The sequence below is a fragment of the Mesoplodon bidens genome (assembly GCF_964165515.1).
Source record: "Mesoplodon bidens genome assembly, chromosome: 19".
Classification (NCBI taxonomy): Eukaryota; Metazoa; Chordata; class Mammalia; order Artiodactyla; family Ziphiidae; genus Mesoplodon; species Mesoplodon bidens.
In genome coordinates, this window is record NC_138179.1 from 52446357 (window position 1) to 52469250 (window position 22894).

At 44.1% G+C, this 22894-nt stretch overlaps 1 protein-coding gene across 1 annotated transcript; it reads right to left on the reverse strand.

Moving 5' to 3' along the window:
• On the reverse strand, positions 1–20642 carry CASC3 (CASC3 exon junction complex subunit). Its single transcript, XM_081220324.1, has 14 exons — positions 20368–20642; positions 19958–19985; positions 19572–19609; positions 7603–7761; positions 7362–7513; positions 6627–6803; positions 5774–6459; positions 4362–4426; positions 3949–4063; positions 3611–3709; positions 3157–3371; positions 2418–2540; positions 2181–2244; positions 1–1708 (listed from the first exon to the last, which is right to left on the reverse strand). The coding sequence occupies exons 1-13, from the start codon at positions 20596–20598 to the stop codon at positions 2221–2223; spliced, it is 2112 nt and encodes a 703-aa protein (XP_081076450.1). The 5' UTR covers positions 20599–20642; the 3' UTR covers positions 1–1708; positions 2181–2220.
• Between the last annotated feature and the right edge of the window lie 2252 nt (positions 20643–22894).

Consider the following 22894-nt stretch of genomic DNA (forward strand, 5'->3'; position numbering starts at 1 on the left):
AAGGAGCCAAGTTTACATGTCTAAATTTTATTTTCTCCAAGTCACAATGCCAATCACATATGTGCACCCTTTAAAACAGTAACAAACAAGAACAATATACATGGAGAAACTCTTGCAACAAAACACAGTGGACCAACACAGACAACTGTCACAGTGTCTTAAGGTCTGGGAATCTGGGCTGTGGCCCACTGGCTTGAGGAGACATCTTCAGGTTTAAGGCAAAGGGAACAGCCTACAAAAGGCACAACCATCAGCCACCCCTGAAACAATCTCTTAGTTGTTTCCTCCTTGGGGGTTACAGCTTGAGTGCCTCTTTCCCCTCCCACCCCTGTGACTCAGAGTGGTTAAGCCAGCTGCTGAAGAGAAGGAACAGAATTAGTGACATTACTTGGGGAGAGACACAGCTGCCACCTTCTCCCTCAGGTTCTGTAGAAGGACAGGGACAATGGCCAAGTTACCCCTGGCAGTCACAAGTGCTGCAGTAACAGGAATCTCTTCCAAAGAGGCGGCAGGGGAGTGGTTCAGCGCCATAGATAAGAAGGAAAGGAGGGAGGAGCCCTTGCCCTGAAAAGTGACCGGCTTCCTTAGGCTTTAGGCCCAGGTGTGGTGTCCTCTGTCTGCAAGGACAGGAGCAAAACTTAGGGAAAACAAGGTAGTAACATCTAAAACACTTGTAGCAGGAAAGACATGGAGAAGAGCAATTGCGAAGGACAGGGAAGACCGCTGGCTGGGTGATATCTGCCTCTAGAGAGATGCATTGGTCCACAGCAACTGGAAGGGGTGTGGTAGAAAGGATGTAAAGAAAAGCAGAGCCCTCTAATTCCACTTACCTCCAAGACTGAGCCCTGAGGACTGTGTGAATACACACCCCTAAGGTGCAAAGGGTCTCACTCCACCCTCCCTTTCTCACTAAAGCATCTAGTTTGCCATCTCTCCCCACTGTTGAGACTTTGCCCTTAGTAGAGAACTGAAGTCTACCAGAGTACATAGACTGATGGAGGCCCAGAATTCTAAAAACCAAAGTCAAGAAGGACTCCTACCACACACTTTGAGATCTTCTCCACAACGGGACACTCTGTGCAGACAGCTATGTTTCCATAGGGTTAGAAGAGTTAAGAGAGTCCGAGTATACAATAACAAAGGCCAACCAAAAATGAAAGGCCAGCTCTTTGTAGACTTGGTGGGGGAAGACTGGCTGGTAAGGTCTCAATTATCTGGGATGCAGGGAAGAGCCAAAAGGGAACCCGGAGAAGATAGCAAACCAGAGAATGAACTTGTTTCATTTAAAGGCAGAGAGAAGTGGGGGGGCGGATTTTAAAGGAATATTAATTTAAGAATAGCAAGCCAGGCTTTAAAAACGAACATCTTAGAAAACACAACAGGATGGAGCTTCCCTGGGAGCAGCAGATGCTTGAATTTCCCAGGAGAAAGTGAAGGAGAGCAAACGCTGTGGGCTCCTAGATGTGGCCTCAGAAGCCTGGGCTGTCTGGATCTCTGCTCCTCTGAGCACAGCCAACTCAAAGAAAGACTGAAAACGGGAGGAAGTCCACTTGTTTCTCCCTTTCTCCAACAGAGCCTATATCCTCAGAGGAAGGCAGGGGTTCCCCCCATTCAGCTGCTTGCTGGTACGAACCATCCTATATCTTCGAAGCCCTCCTGGTAGTAGACAGCCGGTTGTTTTCTATCCTGGGTTCTCACCTCTGCTGTCCTGACAGGGGTGAGAAAAAGGGAAGAACCACCAAAGTGTTAGTGGACCTTTTGGGCATTTATAAGCTACTTTCAAAAAGCCACATTTCTAAATAATGTATATTAAAGTAATATCCCTAAAACAAAACAAAACAACAAAACCCCCATGGTCTTTCCCCTCCACGACCTTTAGAATTGGCTCTGCTGCAACACCTCAAATTTAGATTTCCCCTTTCCTTAATAAGGAATGACCTCCTGCGTTTTTTCCTTCCAGCTTCCCAAATAAAATGCTACCAAATTAACAGTGGTTTTTACTCAACCCTGCTCAGTGCATTCATAAAACAAAGAAACTGGCAAATTTTGGGACTCCTCTAAGCCTCCCTCTGAGATATCCCATGATTACAACTTAGAGCATTAATTAGGTGACTGTTAAGCAAGCAAGCATAAGCATTAGTTTTAAGAATGTTCTGAGTCATATTGAGTTGTACACTTACTTTTATACGATGTTAGATTTAAAATATTCAGAAATTCATATTAACTGGAACCCCTGCTTACAACCTGAAATAAAGTTGGAATTTGTTATCAGGTCATTATTATTAAAAAAAAAAGACCAATTTCCATAGAAACACACCCAGAAAAGGGGGGAAATCTGAAGAAAAGGAAAGCCCACTGAGGTCGGATGTGCCCTAAACATCCCTTGTTTAGAGCTCCTTCCCTAGGCGCTCTCATACCTCAGGTGGTGGGGGCTTGATGGTGACTGGTTGGGGAGTCCTCCGGGGTGGGGAGGGCTTTGGCTGCACCTGCTGCTGGGCGGGGTTATAGTAGGTCACTCCTCCATATACCTGCGATGGGGCCTTGGACCCCAATAAGCAAGGAGAAGAAAAAGGAATTAATTCATCCAAACAATGATAAACAGGAAACATTATTCAGGCACAAAAATAAGAGCATCGGGGAATTTATAATTTTTTAAATCTCTAAGCTGCCCCCCTTTAAAATAATTATTCATTTCTGCCTTAATATGTCCTAATATGGTTCTTACTTCTTCAAAGTACTACCCAGCTTTCTCTAATTCCTACCATCAGCTGACAAATCGAAGAGACTGAGCTCAGTGGTGACACTCCAGATAGCACATGGTGTCAACCTTCTGGGAGTTAAACAGTACAGGGAGGGGTAGGGCTGGTAAGTAGAATACAGCTTCATTATGCAGTTGAATAAATAGCAGACATGCCCACCTAAGACATACTAAAACACTTGAATGAAACACCATTAAAGAAATGGAAGAGAATAAACAGATGATGGGCATCACATAAGCTGCATTTCTAGCTCCTGACCACCAAGAGGCGTCCTGACACCACATGCAAATCAGTGGCATTGAAATGTTCTCTCCAATTCCTTGAGCATTCTCCTCATACTATATTCCTCTCTGATGTAAAGGATGTGTACTTAGGAAAATCTCATTAGCCATCTCACCTGCGTGTTAGGATATAGATGAGGCGGTGGGGGGGGAGGCAGTGCCCCTGGAGCATAAGGGTAACTGGGATTACCAAAGTTCATGACGCCTGGAGCAGAAAAGTAGGTAGGAGCAAGCAACTGCTGAGGTGGTGGCTGTCCTGGAGCCATGGACACTGGTGGGGGATAGAGGCCTGGATTGGGCAGAGGCGCCGGTGTCTGGTGGGGATGTAAACCTGGACAAGAAGAAAACAAACACTGAAATAAAAGGTAACACCATTTCCATGGGATGGCCTGGCTGGACTGCTTAGGATGGAAGTCCTCAGGATGGACCCAAGAGGAGTTTGTTGCCCAAGCAGCCAAAGTGGCCAGCTTCATTAGCAAGCAGCACAGAGCTCAAGAGGATGGGGTTTGTGAAGCCCCCAACACATATCCTCACGTACTGGAAGCGTACAAGCAGAGGCGCAAAGCTTACCTGGGTGGGGAAGGTGCATTTCTGGCTGCACAATCACGCCCTGAGGAGGCAGTGGGGCAGGGCCGTCGCCATGGGTGTAGACTGGTCCCTGGAACTGCACTGCAAGATACCACAGTGGGACTCTCAGAAACCCTCACTCTTCACATCACACGGACAAGTCTCCTTGTCCCCCAAGCCCTTTGAAAAGATGTTCTCATTTCTATGTGAAAAAAACAGCAACCACAGAATGTTTGTTAACCACAAGGAGAGGTCAGAAGGGAAATTCAGGAGGCCGGTGGCTGGTCTTAGTTCACTTCACCCTGCCAAGAAAGATACTCCAACAATAAAAATAAACTCACATGGATCATAGTAATGTCCCTCCATGATACTGATGTGCACAGGAGGGGCAGGGGGCTCCGGCACAGGTCTTTGCCGTTGAGATGAATAGCGTTTGGCTCGCCCACCCTGGACACCCTGAAATAAAGAAAGAGGTCTGAGCAAGAAGACTCCAAAAGGCTGACTCTCGTATCATGTCCCACCCTCCTTTAGGTACTGCAAAACACTTACTTGGTACATGGCAGTGTTAAAAAACAGTATTTGCAAAAAGAATTGAAAAACCAATGAAAAGCATCAAGATCTAGACCCAAACCCCGTACCCTACATTTCGGGAGACCCAAATTAAAAGGGAAACATGCGAAAACTGACTTAGTTTAAACAGTGAACGAGCTGTGACATGCAACCCCCTACATGTGACCCTTTTCCCCTTCTGTACCAGTTCTTCCATCCGGTTAAACTGAGGTGGAGGTCCTGCTCCCATGTGTATGTGGTTGGGCATACCTGTAATACACCAAAAAAGTCACTGCTGCAGAGCAGACAGATGTGAATGGGACTCAAGATACCATCAAGAAAGTGACAGGCTGAAGAATCCCAACATGGGGAATGGCTTTCTTCCTTTAAGCTAACAAAATTCCTTTTAAACTATCTCTGCTTCCTGTCAACTCCAGCATTTGGAAATTTGCCCCCACTGCCTGCCACCTTAATATAGCAATAAAACCTCTGAACATGAAAAAAAAATTACTTCAGTAATGCAATTCAGAAAATGCAAGTTCAAAATTTTCCCATCAAGTATTTCCCTGCACAGAATCCCTGGGAGGTTAAAATTAGCATATTACATTATCAAACATATTGAAAAATCTCAGCCCTGAAGTCTCTGAGCAACAACTAGAGAGGGGAGGATGTTCTAAATCTACCTGATTATTCCTGGCCACAGAGGTCTGGGCTAGAAGTATAGGAAGAGATTCCCCTCTGGCTGAAGATGACTCAGGACAAAAGGGAATGTTCTAGAGACTGTCTTCCAATGGTAATAAGGCATTGGTAGGAGAGTGTACTCCTCTATCCAAAGATCAGCTCCAGGTCCAGTTTAGGCTACCCTGGTTTTCGGTGTTCAAAAATTACGCACACCAGATAAGAATGCAGAAATTGCCAGTCCAAATGAGGATTTCCAATCTTTGAGTTCGAATTAGATTTCAGAAACTAAGGAAAAGATCCTCTGATCTATCTGACTGGAGGAAGAAAAAAAGGATGGGGGGGAGGGGTGGTAGATAGGTCCTAGTCACTAGCACTATGTTGTCCAACAGGATATCCACTAGCCACATGTGGTTATTTAAATTTCAATTAATTAAAATTAAAACTTCAGTTTCTCAGTCACTCTGGCCATATTATAAGTATTCAAAAGCACCATCAGTACAGAAAGTTCTACTGGGCAGCCTGGCTCTAGAAGACTGAGGAAATTAGAGAGGTTTTCCTTTCAAAAAGATTAGGAGATACTCATCCAAATTCAAATGCAGTTTCTGCCTTGAAACATTTAACCATTAGTTCACTTATTAGTTCAAATAATAAGAACACTGCCTTCTTCCACTTTTTCTACAGCGACTGGTAACGGATTCTGTACTCAGGAGCTCAGTATTGATGACTGTCAGTTAATAGTAAGCAAAGTAGTGGGTAGTCTTGCGCAACAGATAAAACTGCTGAGGTTTTTGAATGAATATACCTATGAATCCATCTGTTTCTTGCAGTTAATGAAGATATTGTCAGACACCACATCCCTGAGAGACATAAGTCCCATGCCCCTAAGTCCAATGATACAAAGGGGAAAAAGTGAGTCACTATCCCTAAGGTACCTACCCCGAAGCTCACGTGATTGCAGGAATGAAGGCTGCCCTGGGCTCCAATTCTGTTCTGTTATATTTAGTTGTGCCACATCTTGTTCAAGTCCACCTGTAGTAGAATCCACTGGAGCCTCCCAGTTCCCAGTCTTAGCAGGCGGAGGCGGCGTAGTTTCTGGGACTGGAGGTGCTGGGGTGAGCCCTTCGGGTGGAGGGGGCACCTCCTCTGCAACCTTGACTGCATCTCCAGCTTTGACCCTGGTTCTTCTTGCCCGGGAATAGGATTTCTTCTCAATAGGCCTGTCAGGAGCTGGTGGTGCAGTGTCAGGAGCAGGATTTGGTATCTCTGGGGCTGCCTCTTCCTTCTCAGGACTGCCAAGCACTTGAGCATCTGCTTCTGGAGATGGATCCCTTACTGGAGTCTGCTCCAGGCGCCGTGACCGGTAACTAGTCTCATGTTTAACAGTCTCACCAGACCGGCCAGCATGCTGCCCACCAGCTTCCACAGGCCTAAAACCAGCACAACCTTCCTTGAAGCCTCCAGATCGAGAGTAATTCCTGGCAGCAGACATGCGGCCAGTACCTGCAGCATTCCTGTTGATAAATGTCCTTGGTGGTAAGGTGCCCCCAGGACCCTGGTGGCGATGGGACTTATTTGGCCGCTCCCCAATCCAGTTTGGATCTCTTTGTGGAGGACTCCCAAACCTGAACAAATGGAACAGAGAAATAACAAAAGGGACCACTAGAGACATAAACTGAGGGTCAGGGAGACTTCCCATATTCCTCACCCAATTACGGGCCAGAACAGCATTTTAAAAAGCAGAGATTTTCTCCTGTAAATATCAACAGCGTAGGCTCCAAAATTTCCTCACCTGGGTTTCCGGATTCTTCGGGGTTTGATGTCATCAGGATTGTGAGCTGAGCGGATGTCATAGCCATAAAGAGCAATGAGCTCCTGTCGGGACTTTGGAGCCTGTTCATCTTCCCGAAACTTGTCATGCTCCCAGCGACCCTCATCCTTCCACAGCTTTCGCTGACGTCCCTTGGGTCTGGTTGAAACCAGGGAAAAGTGTCTTAGGTTGGCAGATTCTGCCAAGTAAAGATGTTCATGAAATAAACAGGGTTGGGCAGGGAAACAGTAGGAGCTCAGGTATTCTCTCCATCTTCCCCGACAGGCTATACAAAACAGGCCTTCCAAAAGCAAGAGTGAATCACAGCACCTCAGGGCCTGCAGGGCTCAAATGTAACAGGAATAGAAATGAGGAGAGACTTCACTTCAAACTACTCAGCACTCTGGAAACATCTCTCTCCTATAAGGCCCACCTATGCAAGTATTTCAAATCCCAGAGGTGTTGAGCCTCAGATTAAAGAAGGCAGTGGAAGTGTGGGTCTGGATCCCAGCTCCTCCACCAAGAGTTACTAAATATTCTAAGCCTTACTTTCCTCATTTGTACAAGAGGGATAATCACAGTACTTACCTTAAAATGCTGTGAACAGTAAATGAGATAATACAAGTAAAACACTCAGTAAAGTGCCTGGCATATATTTCAATAGTAAGCACTAAATACATACTAACATACTACAGAGCAGTAGCAAGTGGCTGTTACCTGACTTCCTCCTCCTGAGTCTGCCCTCGAAGATCATGCTCAAAAAAGAGCCCTTTCCGGGGTATGTATGCTGGGTTCTTCCGATCTTCATCATCATCCAGATGCTTAGGGCCTTTTTTACCAACTTTGTTCTCCACAGGCTCTGTGCTCTCCTATCGGACAGATAAAGGACTCCTTACTCACTCCAAGGTTAAGAGCTCCTATTCCAGAACCCAAATGGAGGCCTTTGGTGGGTACTAACCTGTCCATCCCCACTTTGCCTCTCTCCAGTCACAGTGCCTTTGGTATCAGGCTTTTCTTCCCCCTTCTCGTCTTTTGCTGAAGAATTAGCAGCATCATTGGCTTCTGATTTCAGCTCCACTTTGGAGTTTTCCTCTTCACTGTACTCCCCTTCATCACCCTGAAAAAAGTTTCCCTGTCAGCTGTGGAGATAAGATCTGAATGGTGTATTTTAAAATTTTCCATTTTTTAAAAAATTTTCCATTCTTTAGGAAAACATTTTCTAACGAATTAAAAGCAAACACATCAATATTCTTACTAAAATTTCTAGAGAACAGAAACATTGTTAAAAAAATTAAAAGCACATTAAAAATATATATATACAGGGAATTCCCCAGCGGTCCAGTGGTTAGGACTCCATGCTCATGCTTTCACTGCCAAGGGCCTGGGTTCAATCCCTGGTCAGGGAACTGAGATCCCACAAGCCGTGCAGTGTGGCCAAAATATATGTGTGTTTATATAGTCTCCTGTAAGTTTTCCAGCAGCAGCCTCTTTCATTCACTAAGCTTATTGTGATAATCATTTCATGATGTCAAATCATTATGCTGTACACCTTCAACTTACACAGTGCTATATGTCAAATTATACCTTAATAAAACTGGGGGAAAAAAAAACAAAAACAAAAAACAGTGGCAGCCTCTGGGGAAGAAACCCAGGGGATATGGATGGGAGGCTTTAAGTGTCTAGCATACAGAAGGAGCTTTATCTTTGTTGATAATTTCTCTCCCTCTCAATGAATCGTCTCTTAAACATGCAGTGCCTAAGAACTACACTCTAACTCAAGTTGTTAATTCTCTCATCTCAAAATGGCTTAGAACAGAGATTCCCAACCTTTTAGATTGTGTGAACCCGTTTTTAGGATCTAAAATTTTCATGGATCCCCGTGAGACAATAGCTCAGTATAGTATCCACAAGTTGAGAAAACACGTAATGACAAACAACTGCTACACGTTCAATAATACTTTTAAATACATTTATAATTTACTAATTCATATATATATTCAATAATAGTAGTACATAAAGGTGGGAGATGTCGATTTGGTCTACAGATGAGAACACAGCTAATGCATTTGCAACCCTTTATAATAACTCCATGATTTCCCAAGGCACTATTACTCTCAAGTTGGGAAATAGCGGCTTACATTTTTTATGTCTATGATATAAATACTAAATTTTCTGTAGCATGAGAGCCCCTTAGCCAACAACTCTGTCCAGAATGATAAAATTATAAAATTATGACTTGGAAAACTTTAGAAGAACTTGTACAATCACTGCACCTGAGAAATGAAAAAAATTAAAGCCCAAATGGTCTCTCTCCTCTCCACTTTCTTCCCTCTCTTAGCACAGCAAGACTGGATAATCCAATCAATTATACTTCAATTAAAACAACAAACAAGGGCTTCCCTGGTGGCGCAGTGGTTGAGAGTCCGCCTGCAGATGCAGGGGACACGGGTTCGTGCCCCGGTCTGGGAGGATCCCACATGCCGCGGAGCGACTGGGCCCGTGGTGAGCCATGGCCGCTGGGCCTGCGCGTCCGGAGCCTGTGCTCCGCAATGGGAGGGGCCACGGCAGTGAGAGGCCCGTGTACCGCAAAAAAAAAAAAAAAAAAAAAAAAAAAACAACAAACAAACAGGGGCCTCCCTGGTGGCGCAGTGGTTGAGAGTCCGCCTGCAGATGCAGGGGACACGGGTTCGTGCCCCGGTCCGGGAAGATCCCATGTGCCTAGGAGCAGCTGAGCCCGTGAGCCATGGCCGCTAAGCCTGTGCGTCCCGCTCCACAACGGGAGAGGCCGCAACAGTGAGAGGCCCGCATACTGCAAAAAATAAACAAACAAACAAAACAACCGGATAATCCTGCTTGTGACATAGAAGTGTTAGGTCTGCCCATACAAAGAAGGGTCCCTTAGGGCATCCTTTAAATAGGGGCCACTAGAAAGGGTTAGGCAACAGAGGTGTAGCTAGTTCTACGTAGGGAAAGGGAGCAGCTAAGGCTCCTGCTAAGGGGGCTGGCTTTAGACTAAAGTTACTCTCATATCCTTGTCATTCCAAGATTTGGACCTAAGGAGGCAGGGCTATAGGCCAGGGGAGGTAGGTTTAGAGACCTATGAGGACACAAAGAAATGGATTCAAGGGAAGGTGGTTTAGTCCCCACTGCTGGGTTAACATGTAAGGGTACCAATATACCTCCGCCCCCCTGGTAGATTCATGAACACTGGTCTCTTATTCTCCTACTGGGTCTGACACTCAACCTGTACCAGACCCTCTCCTGACTCCAGGTCCAGGATGGCCTCAGGAATCTGATCAAAGATACTCACTGAGATTCCTGACGAAACAAGAAGCTCTCAAGCTGTAAGTTTTTGACCTTTTTTCAAATAGGGCTGAGATTGCCTGACTGGCCCAGACAAGTCAATTAATTCCCCTTCCCCTTTATTCCCTGCTCAGCATCAGGGCGTTTCGGTCTCGAAGTGTTTTGGGTTAGGAGTCCCAGAAAGGTGACACTGCTATGAAAACAGAGAGTTCAGGGAGACTGCTTCACCACGCCCACACTATGAGAACCACGCCTTTACCTACAGCTTCTTAACAACCAAGTACCCTTGATTCTTTCCATTTCCCCTCAATCACAAGAAGTTTTCTCTCCTCTTGAGTTGGGAACAGGCGGGTGGTAATCATTCAGTTCTTTCCTTGGTCCTATGTTCCCTGCAGGTTCTGTAGCAGAAATTGCAAGAATCTTGCTTGGGGGACCTCCCTGGTGGTCCAGTGGCTAAGACTCCGCATTCCCAATGCAGGGGGCCCAGGTTCGAGTCCTGGTCAGGGAACTAAATCCCACATGCCACAACTAAGACCTGGCGCAGCAAATAAATAAATATTTTAAACATAACAATAATAATAATAAAGATTTCATCTTAAAAAAAAAAAAGTCTTCCTTGGTGTGTATGTGACCTTAATTCACTACTCCCCCCCGCCCCAACACTGACTGAATTCAAACACCTTAAAATAGTATCAGCATGATTAATGAGAGAACTTTGTTTTACGCTCTATCCCCTCTTAGTCTGTGGTGGAATGTCAAATGAGGCAACTCTTTTATTCCAAATGAGAAACTAATTTTGTTTCCAGGGCAGGACAGAAAGATACAAATAGCACAGTGCTGAGGAGACTCCAAATTAGCATCAAAGTCTGGTGTAATGGAAGCCAAGGTGCTACCCTTGAGTCAAGCTTCTTCAGCTGCGGGCTGACATCAAAACCCTTTCCCCTACTGCTGACTCTCCCATTCAGTGAACACCCTTCCCAACCCTAAAGCCTAGCTCTCCACTGAAGCAACTGCTTCCCTGGCAGAATTCTCATGCAAAGGTTTTAGCTCATTTTTCCATTCCCCACATATTTCAGAGTAAGAGGTCGACCTGGTATCTTCCTCATTCTCAATGTCTCTTCCAGATCTAACTCATCTGCCTCATTTAAAATATTTTTTAATTTTTATTGTTTTTAATTTATTACTTATTGAAGAATAGTTGAATTATAATGTGCTAATTACTGCTGTACAGCAAAGTGACTCAGTTATACATATATAAACATTCTTTTTCCTATTGTTTTCCATTATGGTTTATCACAGGATACTGAATATAGTTCCCTGTGCTATACAGTAAGATCTTGTTGTTTATCCATTCTATATACACCAGTTTGTATGTGCTAATCCCAACTCCACCTCATTTTAAACTGCTGCTTCTCTGAGGCTCCTATCACCTAGCTATATACCCTGCTTCTCGAAAGTTCGGATTACACCACTTCACTTTTATGAAAGACCTACAGTAGCACTTATTTTCACAAACTGAAAGAAACTTGAAGATAATTTTTGTTTTAAGAAAAAAGGCAGAAGTGAAAATTGTACTCAGTGTTTTGCAGCGAGCTGTCATATTGGCAGCTCCACACCCCAAGCAGAAATAGTGGCACCACCAAGCTCCTGCCCTGGGAACTACACTCAGCCTCTCAGCATCAAGCTACCACAGCTTTGAACTGCGTCTGTGAGCATCCGTGCTTTATGTAGATTTATTCTGTGCACCCCTTGGCAAGATGTGTCCTAAGGTAATTGCTTCTTTGCTTTAAGCCATTTCAGCTTACAGGGACGCTCTATCAGACCAAGGGGGAAACCTGTACCTCTATGCCTCTGCCTGGGCCCACCTTGTCATTAATTTGAAGACTGTGGCAAGGAGCTCACAGTTTTCACCTCCACTTTGGTCATCCACTTCCATGTACACACTTCAGACCAGTCTTACCTGGAACTGCTATATACATTTTTTTTAAAGTAAACTTGATCTACTTTTAAAAATCTTAAATTTAAACACCCCAGACTTTGATCAAAACTGCCACATGGGGGACTTCCTTGGTGGCGCAGTGGTTAAGCATCTGCCTGCCAGTGCAGGGGGCACGGGTTCGAGCCCTGGTCCGGGAAGATCCCACGTGCCCTGGAGCAACTAAGCCCGTGTGCCACAACTACTGAGCCTGCACTCTAGAGCCCGCGAGCCACAACTACTGAAGCCCATGCGCCTAGAGCCCGTGCTCCGCAACAAGAGAAGCCACCACAATGAGAAGCCCGCGCACCGCAACGAAGAGTAGCCTGCGCTCGCCACAACTAGAGAAAGCCCGTGGGCAGCAACAAACACCCAACGCAGCCAAAAATACATATATAAATAAATAAATTTATTGAAAAAAAAAAGCCACATGGAAAAGAATGAAGTTAGACTCTTACCTAACCCCTTATACAAAAATTAATTCAAAATGGATCAAAGACCTAAAATATAAGAGTCAAAACTATGAAGTTCTTAGAAGAAAACATGACTTTGCATTTGGCATGGATTCAGCAAAAGCTTCTTTGATATGACACCAAACACACAAGCAACAAAAGAAAAAACAGATATATTGGACTTCATCAACATTGAAACCTTATATCATCAAGAAAGTGAAAAGACAACACACAGAATGGGAAAAAGTATTTGTAAATCATATATCTGATAAGAAACATATCTAGAATATATAAAGAACTCTTACAACTCAATGATAAAAGAAAACCCAATTAAAAAAAGGACAAGGTATCTGAATAGCCACTTCTTCTAGGAAGATACACGAATAGCCAATAAACACAAGAAAAAATGCTCAACATCATTACTCATCAGGGAAATACAAATCAAAATGAGATACCATTTCATACTTAACTAGGATGGCTGGAATCAAAAAATCAAGGCAATAATAAGTGCTGTTGAGAATGTGGAGAAACTGGAATTCTCATACATTGCTACTGAGAATGTAAAATGGTGCAGCTGCTTTGGAAAACAGTTTGACAATTCCTCAAACAATTAAACAGTTACCACATGACTCAGCAACTCCATTCCTAGGTACAGAACCAAGAGATATGAAAACATACAACCACACAAAAACTTGTACACTAATGTTTACAGCAGTATTATTCATAATAACAAAAAAACAGAAACTCAAGGGGCCATCAACGGATGGATAAACAAAATGTGGTATATCCATACAATGTAGTATTATTCAGCCATAAAAAGGAATGAAGTACAGGGGACTTCCCTGGTGGTCCAGTGGTAAAGAATCTGCCTCCCAATGTAGGGGACATGGGTTTGATCCCTGGTCAGGGAACTAAGATCCCACATACCACAGGGCAACTAAGCCGGCGCGCCTCAACAAGAGTGTCTGCGTGCCACAAACTACGGAGCCCACATGCCACAACTAGAGAGAAAATCTGCACACCACAACTAGAGAGAAGCCCGCACACTGCAAAGAAAAATCCCACACGCCTCAATGGAGACCCTGCATGCCGCCGCAACTAACAGCCAACGCAGCCAAAAAAAAAAAGGAATGAAGTACTGATACATGCTACAACTTGGATGAAAACCTTGGAAACATTATGCTAAGTGAAAGAAGCCAGTCATATTATATTATGTTGCCATATAATATGATTCCATTCATATAGAAGGCCAGAATAGGGAAATCTCTAGACACAGAAAGTAGATTTGTGGTTGTTTAGGGCTGGAGCGAATGAGGATGCAGGAACTGTGGGGGGCAAGTGACAGCTAAAGGGTACAGAATTTCTTTTTTTTTTTTAAGATTTTTTTGATGTGGACCTTTTTTTTAAAAAATTTATTTATTTTTTGGCTGCGTTGGGTCTTTGTTGCTGCACGCGGCTTTCTCTGTGGCGAGCAAGGGCTACTCTTCATTACAGTGCGTGGGCTTCTCACTGTGGTAGCTTCTCTTGGTCAGCACAGGCTCTAGGTGCGTGGGCTTCAGTAGCTGAGGCGCGCAGGCTCAGTAGTTGTGGCTCGCGGGCTCTAGAGCGCAGGCTCAGTAGTTGTGGCACACGGGCTTAGCTGCTCCGTGGCATGTGGGATCTTCCCGGACCAGGGATCAAACCCATGTCCCCTGCATTGGTAGACAGATTCTTAACCACTGCACTATCAGGGAAGTCCCCAGAATTTCCTTTTGAAGTGATGAAAATGTTCTGAAACTGACTGTGGTAATGGTCACACATAACTGTACATACTAAAAACGACAGAACTGTACACTTTAAAGGGGTAAGTTGAATGGCACATAAATTATATTTCAATAAAGCTGTTAAAAAAAAATACCCTGCCTGTTATTCCTGTTCTTCCCCAGTCACTCCTTTACTCTCTAGTCTCCAATTTCTTAAGTCATCCACTCCCTTGACATTTCTACCTTTTCCCTACCGATCAGTCCTTTCCCACATTCACTTTCCTCTCTCAACTCTGTGACCCCTTCATTTCAATCACTACTAGTAATTCCCTCAAGTCCCCTACTCCCATGTGCCCAAGACTGGATCAACTAACTGTCTGCTTTTTCTAAGCTTACAACCAGACTTCTGATCATCACTAAAGGGAGTTAAAAAAAAAAAAAAATCATACAACTTCACCCATCAGTGCCACCTCCAACCTCAACTACTCAAACTTCCTTTAGTCTCACAATTCCTACACTGCCCTTCCACCAACAACCATTCTTTACGTTTTTCCTTCTATTTCACAAGGAAAACAAAACAAAGGGCACACCAGCTTCCTCCCCATATACCTTTCCTTCCCACTTCTCTATAATTACAATGGAAGATGTTTTTCTTGTCTGTTTCCTATTTCTTCTCATGTACTCAGTCAAGGACACCAATAGATGCATTACCTATCCCCTCCCTTTTCTCCCCCTTTCTACTGATTTCTTCCACCTTTAGCCATACTTTATTCTCCAACTTAAAAGATAACACCGAACCCTCTCTTGACGTTACAGCCTTCTTTCCGGCTACCAGCTCTCTAGCCTCCCCTTCACAGGCTAATTTCTTTAAAACATTTCCTTGGAGGATTCTGGGGAAATGGCAGCGGCGCAGTTTTGGATCTCTTCAAATCTCCACATGAAATGGGAGCAAGATCAAAGCCGTCTGGATAACATTTACCACAAAACTAGGTTACAAGCTATCCCCCAGGACCCAAAATATAAGCACATAAGAGCAAAGCATCAACAGCCACAAGACCTGCATCAGATTGGTATCAGTGCTGGAAAAAGCAGAGAGCACTAAATGGACCTGAAAACAGGAGAACCCTGAACTAGTCAATAGGTAGTCAATAGAAAGCAAAACTGAGAATAACAGTTGAAACCAGAAGGGGTTTTACTGTGTCCAATAGAATGTGTGTTTAAGGGTCCTGCAGTCAGAAGGTCTGAAAGGGTTAGAGGAGTCTAACCCTTCTGAAATCTTAAAACCAATCTGGCTGCCAGGGCTCCCCTCTAGGAGAGTAACACACTGAAGATAAAACTGTTGAGAAGGGCTTCCCTGGTGGCGCAGTGGTTGAGAGTCTGCCTGCCGACGCAGGGCACACGGGTTCGTGCCCCGGTCCGGGAAGATCCCACATGCCGCGGAGCAGATGGGCCCGTGAGCCATGGCCGCTGAGCCTGCGCGTCCGGAGCCTGTGCTCTGCAGTGGGAGAGGCCACAACAGTGAGAGGCCCGCGTACCTCAAAAAACAAACAAACAAACAAAAAACTGTTGAGAAGAGAATCAAATTCAGTAGAAGAGGGATAAAAGGAATGAAGGAAAGAGAAGGTCCAAAACAAGTTAGAGAAGGGAACAAAAGCAGAAAATTTCAGAAAGCAAGCCATCATATATTTTTTTTAACACTACAGAAAAACAACTGAAGAGGGAGCTCTACGAAGTTAGAAAAAGTTACTCTGAGCCGTACTTCCTTCGAAAAGATCAGGAAAACTAATTTTTAAAATCAACAAAGGAAAAATACAGAGATCAAATCCCACATAAACTTGCTATGAGGAAAAAAAATAAGTAGAATAGCATTCCTACAATGAAAGCATGCCAAAAAGACATGCATATCATATCAAAATTGTAACTTCTATTTCAAAATGAGCAAAAAAGACATTAATATAAGGCATGAAAGAACATCAGTCAGAACTAGAAAAATCCAAAAATGGAATGAAAGAACTCATTCATTCAAAGGAAGATATTAGAAATTAAAAAAAAAAAATTCATTTCAAATACAAAGTCTAAAACTAGAAGGAACACAAACAAGCGTGGATGAACATAACAATAATGCTTTATGAGAAATTAAAAGTGAAAAGGAAGAAAATATTTAAAAATCAACAGAAAATGAAGAAACAGATATAAAGGATTTCAGAGAAAGGGTCAGACACTGAAGACAGGAAAAGAATATTGGGATAGAAGTTCCATGACATACTGAAGAGCACATCTCATACCTATGAACACTGATCCAGAATGACCAACTCCAGGACAAATTCTAATAAATTTATTGGACCTTAAAGAAAATATACTGGGAATATCTAGACAAAAACAGCAAGTGGCTTATAAGGGAAAGAAAATCAGGTGTTCATCAGTCAGTCCGGTGCAAGATAAAAGCTTTGGGTCACACTGGTATTTTTCCAAGGATATCATGGAAAGACAATTTGCAAGAAATACAAAGGACAGAGAGAGCATGCTGAGTTGTACTATGAATGACCATCAAAATCTTTTCAATGGATACACTGTAAAGAAAAGAAAGGGATGAAAAACTAAACTGTAGACTAAGAGATAGATCAAAATTTAAGAAATAGGCAAGACTAAAGTGTAGCATCTAGGTATATACAGTTAGTAATCAACAAAAAATTCAAGCAAGTAACAGATTACAATGAAAGGCAAGATATCAAGTCTACTTCTCTAATCTAGACAAGTGCTGTCCAACAGATCTTTCTGGGATGATGGAACTGTTTTTATCTATGCACACGTGGCTACTGAGTACTTAAAATGTAGCTACTGCAACTGAGGAGCTGAACTTTTAAGTTTAATTAATTTAAATAGCCACATTTGGCTGGTGACTACCCTATCTGACAGAACAGAACTACACCTCTCTCTTACATTTCAGACAATATATACTAGATATTGCCATATCAAAGTCCCACATGTTCCTCAATCTCAAAACATCCAAAACTTAACCCAACACTGTCCTTCCTGAAATCTCCTCCCCCTGTGGTCCGTTTCTTAGTGAATAACACCATTCATCAACCTGGGCATCCCTTTGACTCCTCCTTAATTCAGGCTCCACATTCAATCCATCAAGACGTTCTGTTAGTATCACCGAAATCTCTCTCAAATCTGTGTCTTGCCAGTGCCACGGCCATGCCCCTTCTTGAGGGCACCATCATGCTCCTTGGACTATCCTCATCATCTTTTAACACCTCTGTCTCCAGTCTTGCCTCATCCACAATTCATCCTCCACACTGAAGCCTCCAACAGCCTTTCTTTCTTTGCTGTTAGAGTAACATCCAAACTCATTTATACACAGAATGGTAAACTCCTATAAAGTCACAATCACCAAACCTCACTGAACACTCCATACTGCCTGGCAGTCCTTCTGATGTTTCTGTTCTCTAGTGACTACTGCAAACATTCCTCACTCCAAAACCTCTGATCTCCTTTTTACTCTTTGCAGATAACTTTACCATTGACTTCAAAGAAAATAAATCATCTCATCAATCACCACATTCTGTCCATCCATAGCCTAAATAACTGTCAGTGCTGTCCACTTCTATTTTCACTGCCACCACTCCACTCCATGCCACACTTACTACTTTCCTAAACTTCCACAGTAGCTTTCTTAACTAGCTTTTCTGTCTCTAATCTTGCTCCCTTCAGATCAACTCTCCCCACTGCACACAAAATAATGGTTATAAAAATAATAATTCTAAAATATTACTGTGACTCAACCTGGGATCTTGTTAACATACAAATGTCTGAGTCTTCCCTCCCTCTGCAAGATTGTTTCAGTAGGATTTTTTCATGTAGGTGTTCCCTGGATCTGACAAACACTGCTTTAAAATTTAAGTCTAATTCATAACCCATATCACACTCTTGTTTAAAACCCTGGTACACTTTTTTACTTCCTTAGAATAAAATCCAAATAGTTTTCAACCTGGCTTATAAAGTACTTTAAAATTTGGACTGAGATTCATCCTCACCATCAGTCGTACTAAACCTTTCATATCCTCCAACTCACCACGCAGTCCATCCCTTCTAGACCTTCTTTCCACACTGTTCCCTCTGCTTAGAAAATTCTACCTGGCTAACTCCTACTCACCCTTCAGGTCTCTGTTTGAACATTCGCTCCTGTAAACATTTCCAAACACCCTAAACCCAGTTAGTTGTCCCTGCTGTGTGCTCCCAAAGCACACTATGCTTCCAATACCATGGCATTTACCAAACATTACTGTAATTACTTAGTTAACTGTCTACATTTTCCCCCTCTGACCTGGAATGTACTGCGAAGTTCCATGAGGGCAGAACCATGCCTGTCTTTTATTCCAGTGCCTGGTACAGCTCCTGGCACTGAGCAGGCACTTAATAAAGAGAAGGCACAAGTAATCCCTGCATGATCTGGCCCCTACTCACTAATATGCCCTTATTTCTTGTATCCATCCTGTCCCCACAATGTTCCAGCCACACCAAACTACTTTCAAGCTTCCAAATATTTAATCTTCTCTCCTGTCTCTGGGCTTTTGTAGCGGTTGTTCCCTCTGCCTAGAACATGGCTTGCCTGGCTAACTCCAATTCATTCTCCTCTGACTGCCTAAGACGGACTCAGTACCCGGCCATTAACACCCTACTTAACCCCATTCCCTAGCAGTTGTCACCAAGTCCTATGATTGCCTCAATGTTTGTCTGACTTCCTTACTAAGTTGTAAGGTTCCTAAAGATAGGAACTTTGTGGTATCTGTTGCATCTCCAGGGCTTAATGGAAAGTCTAATACGTAGCAACAGTTCTATAAAATTTATAGAATGAACCTTTGATCCACAATCCAATTCCTCCTTATAGCTCAGGGCTCTGTTCAACAACTCCAGGAAACAAATAGCCATTCTGATGGCGTCTCTAGTAGTTTATCCAATCAAAACAAGTAAGTTCACAAACGTTTGGCTTAGGGAAACTTTCTGCTAAAGACAGAAAACCTTATCCATAAACTGAGAAATGTTTCTGACACAAACCGCTCAGAATCCTACCCTTTTAAGGTCTTCAGATATACTCAGAAAAAATATCCACCTGGCTGGCTTCACTACCTAGGCATCTTGAAATGGAGTGTCAAACAACCTGTAAAGGGTTTCAGAATGTTCTCATTCTCTTATTTAGAACCTTATTTCCTTTAGACAGGGTGAAAAGCCAGCTATGAACAGTGTAACACACGTGGCCTGAAGAGGCTTACACCAAGCTTCCCTCCCTATAACTGAACAAGACCCTTTCTAATAGTTTTCAGAAGCACAGATGAAGAATGCACAAGAGGAGTAACAAGTAGGTGATGGTCCTTTCGAACCACAGGTGTGTACAGTGTTTAAAACACACTTTCCAACCTTCACCGTCGGAAAAAGAAACTATCCCACTCACTTCTGAGTTCTCTGCACTTTCATAATCCGAGAGAACAGCTGAAAGAAAACAGAAACATGGGAAGAACAAAAATGCAACACAGATCATTGTAAGTACATCTCCCGACTGCCTGTTGCGGATCAAGCTAAAGCTCTCATTGAATTCTGACTTCAACCTAGGAGGAAGGTAAAATGACAGTCCCCATATACGGATTGAAAACAGGTTCCAAGAGGGACTTTGACTTTCCCAAGATCATACTGCTAAAACGCATCGCTTTTAAGCTCTACGCTACAAAGAGCCACTTTGTGGCACCCTCCCCCAAATCCTTACAGTCGGAGGGGATGTCAATTGCTGGAAAGAGCTGACCCGAGTTTATGGGCAAACAACTCCGTCAGGATGCTACTCACCATCCCCCTCGATGCCATCTTCACTCTCCTGAAGGAAAGGAAAAGACATGGGTTAGTTCTGTGATTTCCAGAGGGTGAGAGCTGAAAACTGGACACAAAATGGTTGGAAAGGGAGACGAGGAAAGGTACGTCTTTAACAAGCAGCATCCGAGGGAGGTCCCGTCTATTCACCTCCAGTCCCAATTTCTGAATAAACATCCACTTCCCATCCGCAGAAGCTCTGCCCTCCCCCCACAAACCGCTCCTCCTCGCTTGGGGCTCCGGAGGCAAACCGCACTGGGATGGCTCCCTTCTCGAACACGTTACGCCTCAGCATCTACCGTCAACTCCCAGCCTCCCATCTTCACCCACACCCCGCCCGCCCGCCCGCCGGCCCGCCCCGCCGGCCCGCCCCGCCCGCGCGCACTCACACACTCCGACTCCTCAGCGCTCTTGGCGCCCCCGCTCTCCACCCGCCGCAGATGAAGGGCCCCGGCTCGGCCTCCGCGCTGGGAAAGCAGAGAGCCACTGCCGCCGCCTCCAGCGCTACCGCCACAGCTCCCGCCGCCCCGCGCCGGGGAACCGCCGCTGTCTGAGCCGGAAGCACCAGATTCTTCGTCCTCGGTGTCCTGCGAAGCGCGCTGCCGCCGCCGGTCCGCCATCTTACGGAAAACGGCCGCCGCCGGCCAGCTCCTGACGTTCCCCGCCCGTCGCAGGGGCTGCCGGGAGGCTCGAGACCTGGTCCCAGCATGCTTCACTTGCGGCGCTGGTCGCCCGGCTCTTCAGTGGGAGGGGCTGGGGGCGGGGCTGGCGGGCTGCGGCAAGTTTGCCGGCGAGCGGGATTGCGTAAGCCGGTGACGTGAGGGGGCGTGGCGCGGCCCCTGACTTCCTCCGGTAGGGCACCGGGCAAGGGGGGAGTTGCACTCGGGCAGCCTCCTTCGGCTCCACGCCCGGCCATCTTGGGCTTTCCGAGTGGATATCGTTGACCTGTCACAGCTTCACTGCGGCATTGGAGTTGTTTCATGATTTTCTTTTTCGTTTCTACCTACGTTTGAAGCAGATCGTTTGATTGAATTCGTTTGCTTGGTAAAATCACGAATCAAGGGAAACCTCTGAAGCTGTTGTGCTGCATCAGATTTGTTACACCAGCCCATTTTAAGCTAAAGGGTGGAGGAGAAACCAGTTGTCCGTAGTGAAGCCCGAGGATTTAGTGTTGCAGCACTACAGTGTCTTCCCTGTATTCTTATTTACTCTTCCCTCTTCACGTGTCTTCCCACCCCAGCCATCACCTCTCCCAAAGTGCAGGCTGGTATGATGGTAATCTTACCAAGATTTGAGAACCGATTTAAAAAAAGATGATCATAGGAACGGGCATTTGGTTCAATATCCTGACATGATTTCCTTCTTGTTAAGGGCATGCCAGACGGGTAGATGAGGGAATGCTGAGATTTTGGCAGCACATTTTTCAGCAATGAAAAAAATCGGTATATTTGTTTTGTACCATAATAAAAACATATAAGAAGCGTAAGCCAGTACACATTTTAATAATACACACCAGAGAAAGGTCACTATCAGCACAGGATTCTGTCCTGTGTAATGCTTTTACAAATGCTATGGTTAAGGATACTAATGTTTATCAAATTTATAGACAATATGAAACTAGAAGGTATTCTGAATGCCTTCAGAGATATAATCAGGATCTAAACAGATCTCAACTGGTTAAACAAGTGGTCAAATGTGACAACTTGTAAATACAGCTCCGGAAACCAACTGCCTGAGTTCAAAATGGAGGATGTGTGATCTAATAAGTGTTAACAGAAAGAGAAAAAAAAAGAACCCAGAGAATCCTATCTATCTCAAAGTAAATTGATATAGTAAAGCTGCCAAGTTTAGTGTCTAAATAAGGAAAGTGATAGTCTGCCACTTTGCCATTCAGTTGTTTGGTCTGGATTCAATTTTTTAAAAAATTAATTTATTTATCTTTGGCTGCGTTGGGTCTTTGTTGCTGCGCGTGGGCTTTCCCTAGATGCGGCGAGTGGGGGCTACTCTTCATTGCGGTTTGCGAGCTTCTCATTGCGGTGGCTTCTCTTGTTGTGGAGCACGGGCTCTAGGTGCGCGGGCTCAGTAGTTGTGGCTCGCCAGCTCTAGGGCGCAGGCTCAGTAGTTGTGGCGCACGGGCTTAGCTGCTCCGCGGCATGTGGGATTTTACCAGACCAGGGCTCAAACCCGAGTCCCCTGCGTTGGCAGGCGGATTCTTAACCCCTGCACCACCAGGGAAGCCCCTGGATTCAATTTTTAAATGGACATGAGCAAATTGTTCACTCATCCAGAGAACTGAAACATTCAAGATCCTTTCTTTTGAGGAACAATTGTAAAATCTCTGAATGTTAACCATGAAGATTGGGATTGCCACAGCAAACTTTAACTATTTGAGGGACTACGAGGAAAGGAGGAATTGATATTTTTTCATCACTGTGGAAGGCAAAGCAAGAACCAGTGGGCTCGAGTTACAAGAAGTTGATTTTGTCAACGAGGAAGAATTTTCTAACATTTAGAAAAAAAATGTATAGGAGAAAACAAAGTGTTAAAGGAGAAGCTGGACTTCATTTGTCTGGAATGTTGTCAAAGGGAAATCATGTATTGGAGTCAGACTAGATGACCTCTAAGGTCTTTCCAACTGAGGTTTTACTAATTTAGACACCAGGCACCAAGTATCCTATCATCTCTTGTTTTTAAAGTTGCCAATTATGTGTAAGAAAGAACACGGGACAAAGAGGGATGAAACATACATTGTGTTCATACACAAATGGAAGTTAATATCTCATATAAAAGGGAAAATGGCGTTTTTCTATTTTGTGAAAATGGATTTCTTTTTCTAGTCTTTTAAAATATACAAGCAGAATTGTTTAATGCTTCCCAATAAATCTAATAAATTGAAGCAGAAGTTCAAAATTAACA

What these genes read in the sequence shown, in the direction of transcription:
- CASC3 (XM_081220324.1), bottom strand. Translation starts at nt 20,598, where the DNA reads ATGGCGGACCGGCGGCGGCAGCGCGCTTCGCAGGACACCGAGGACGAA. An exon ending in GCGCTGAGGAGTCGGAGTGT is followed by an intron (nt 19,986 to 20,367) that starts GTGAGTGCGCGC and finishes CCTTTCCTTCAG; the next exon opens with GAGAGTGAAGATGGCATCGA. An exon ending in TCAAGCCCCCACCACCTGAG is followed by an intron (nt 2,245 to 2,417) that starts GTATGAGAGCGC and finishes ACTTTATTTCAG; the next exon opens with GTTGTAAGCAGGGGTTCCAG.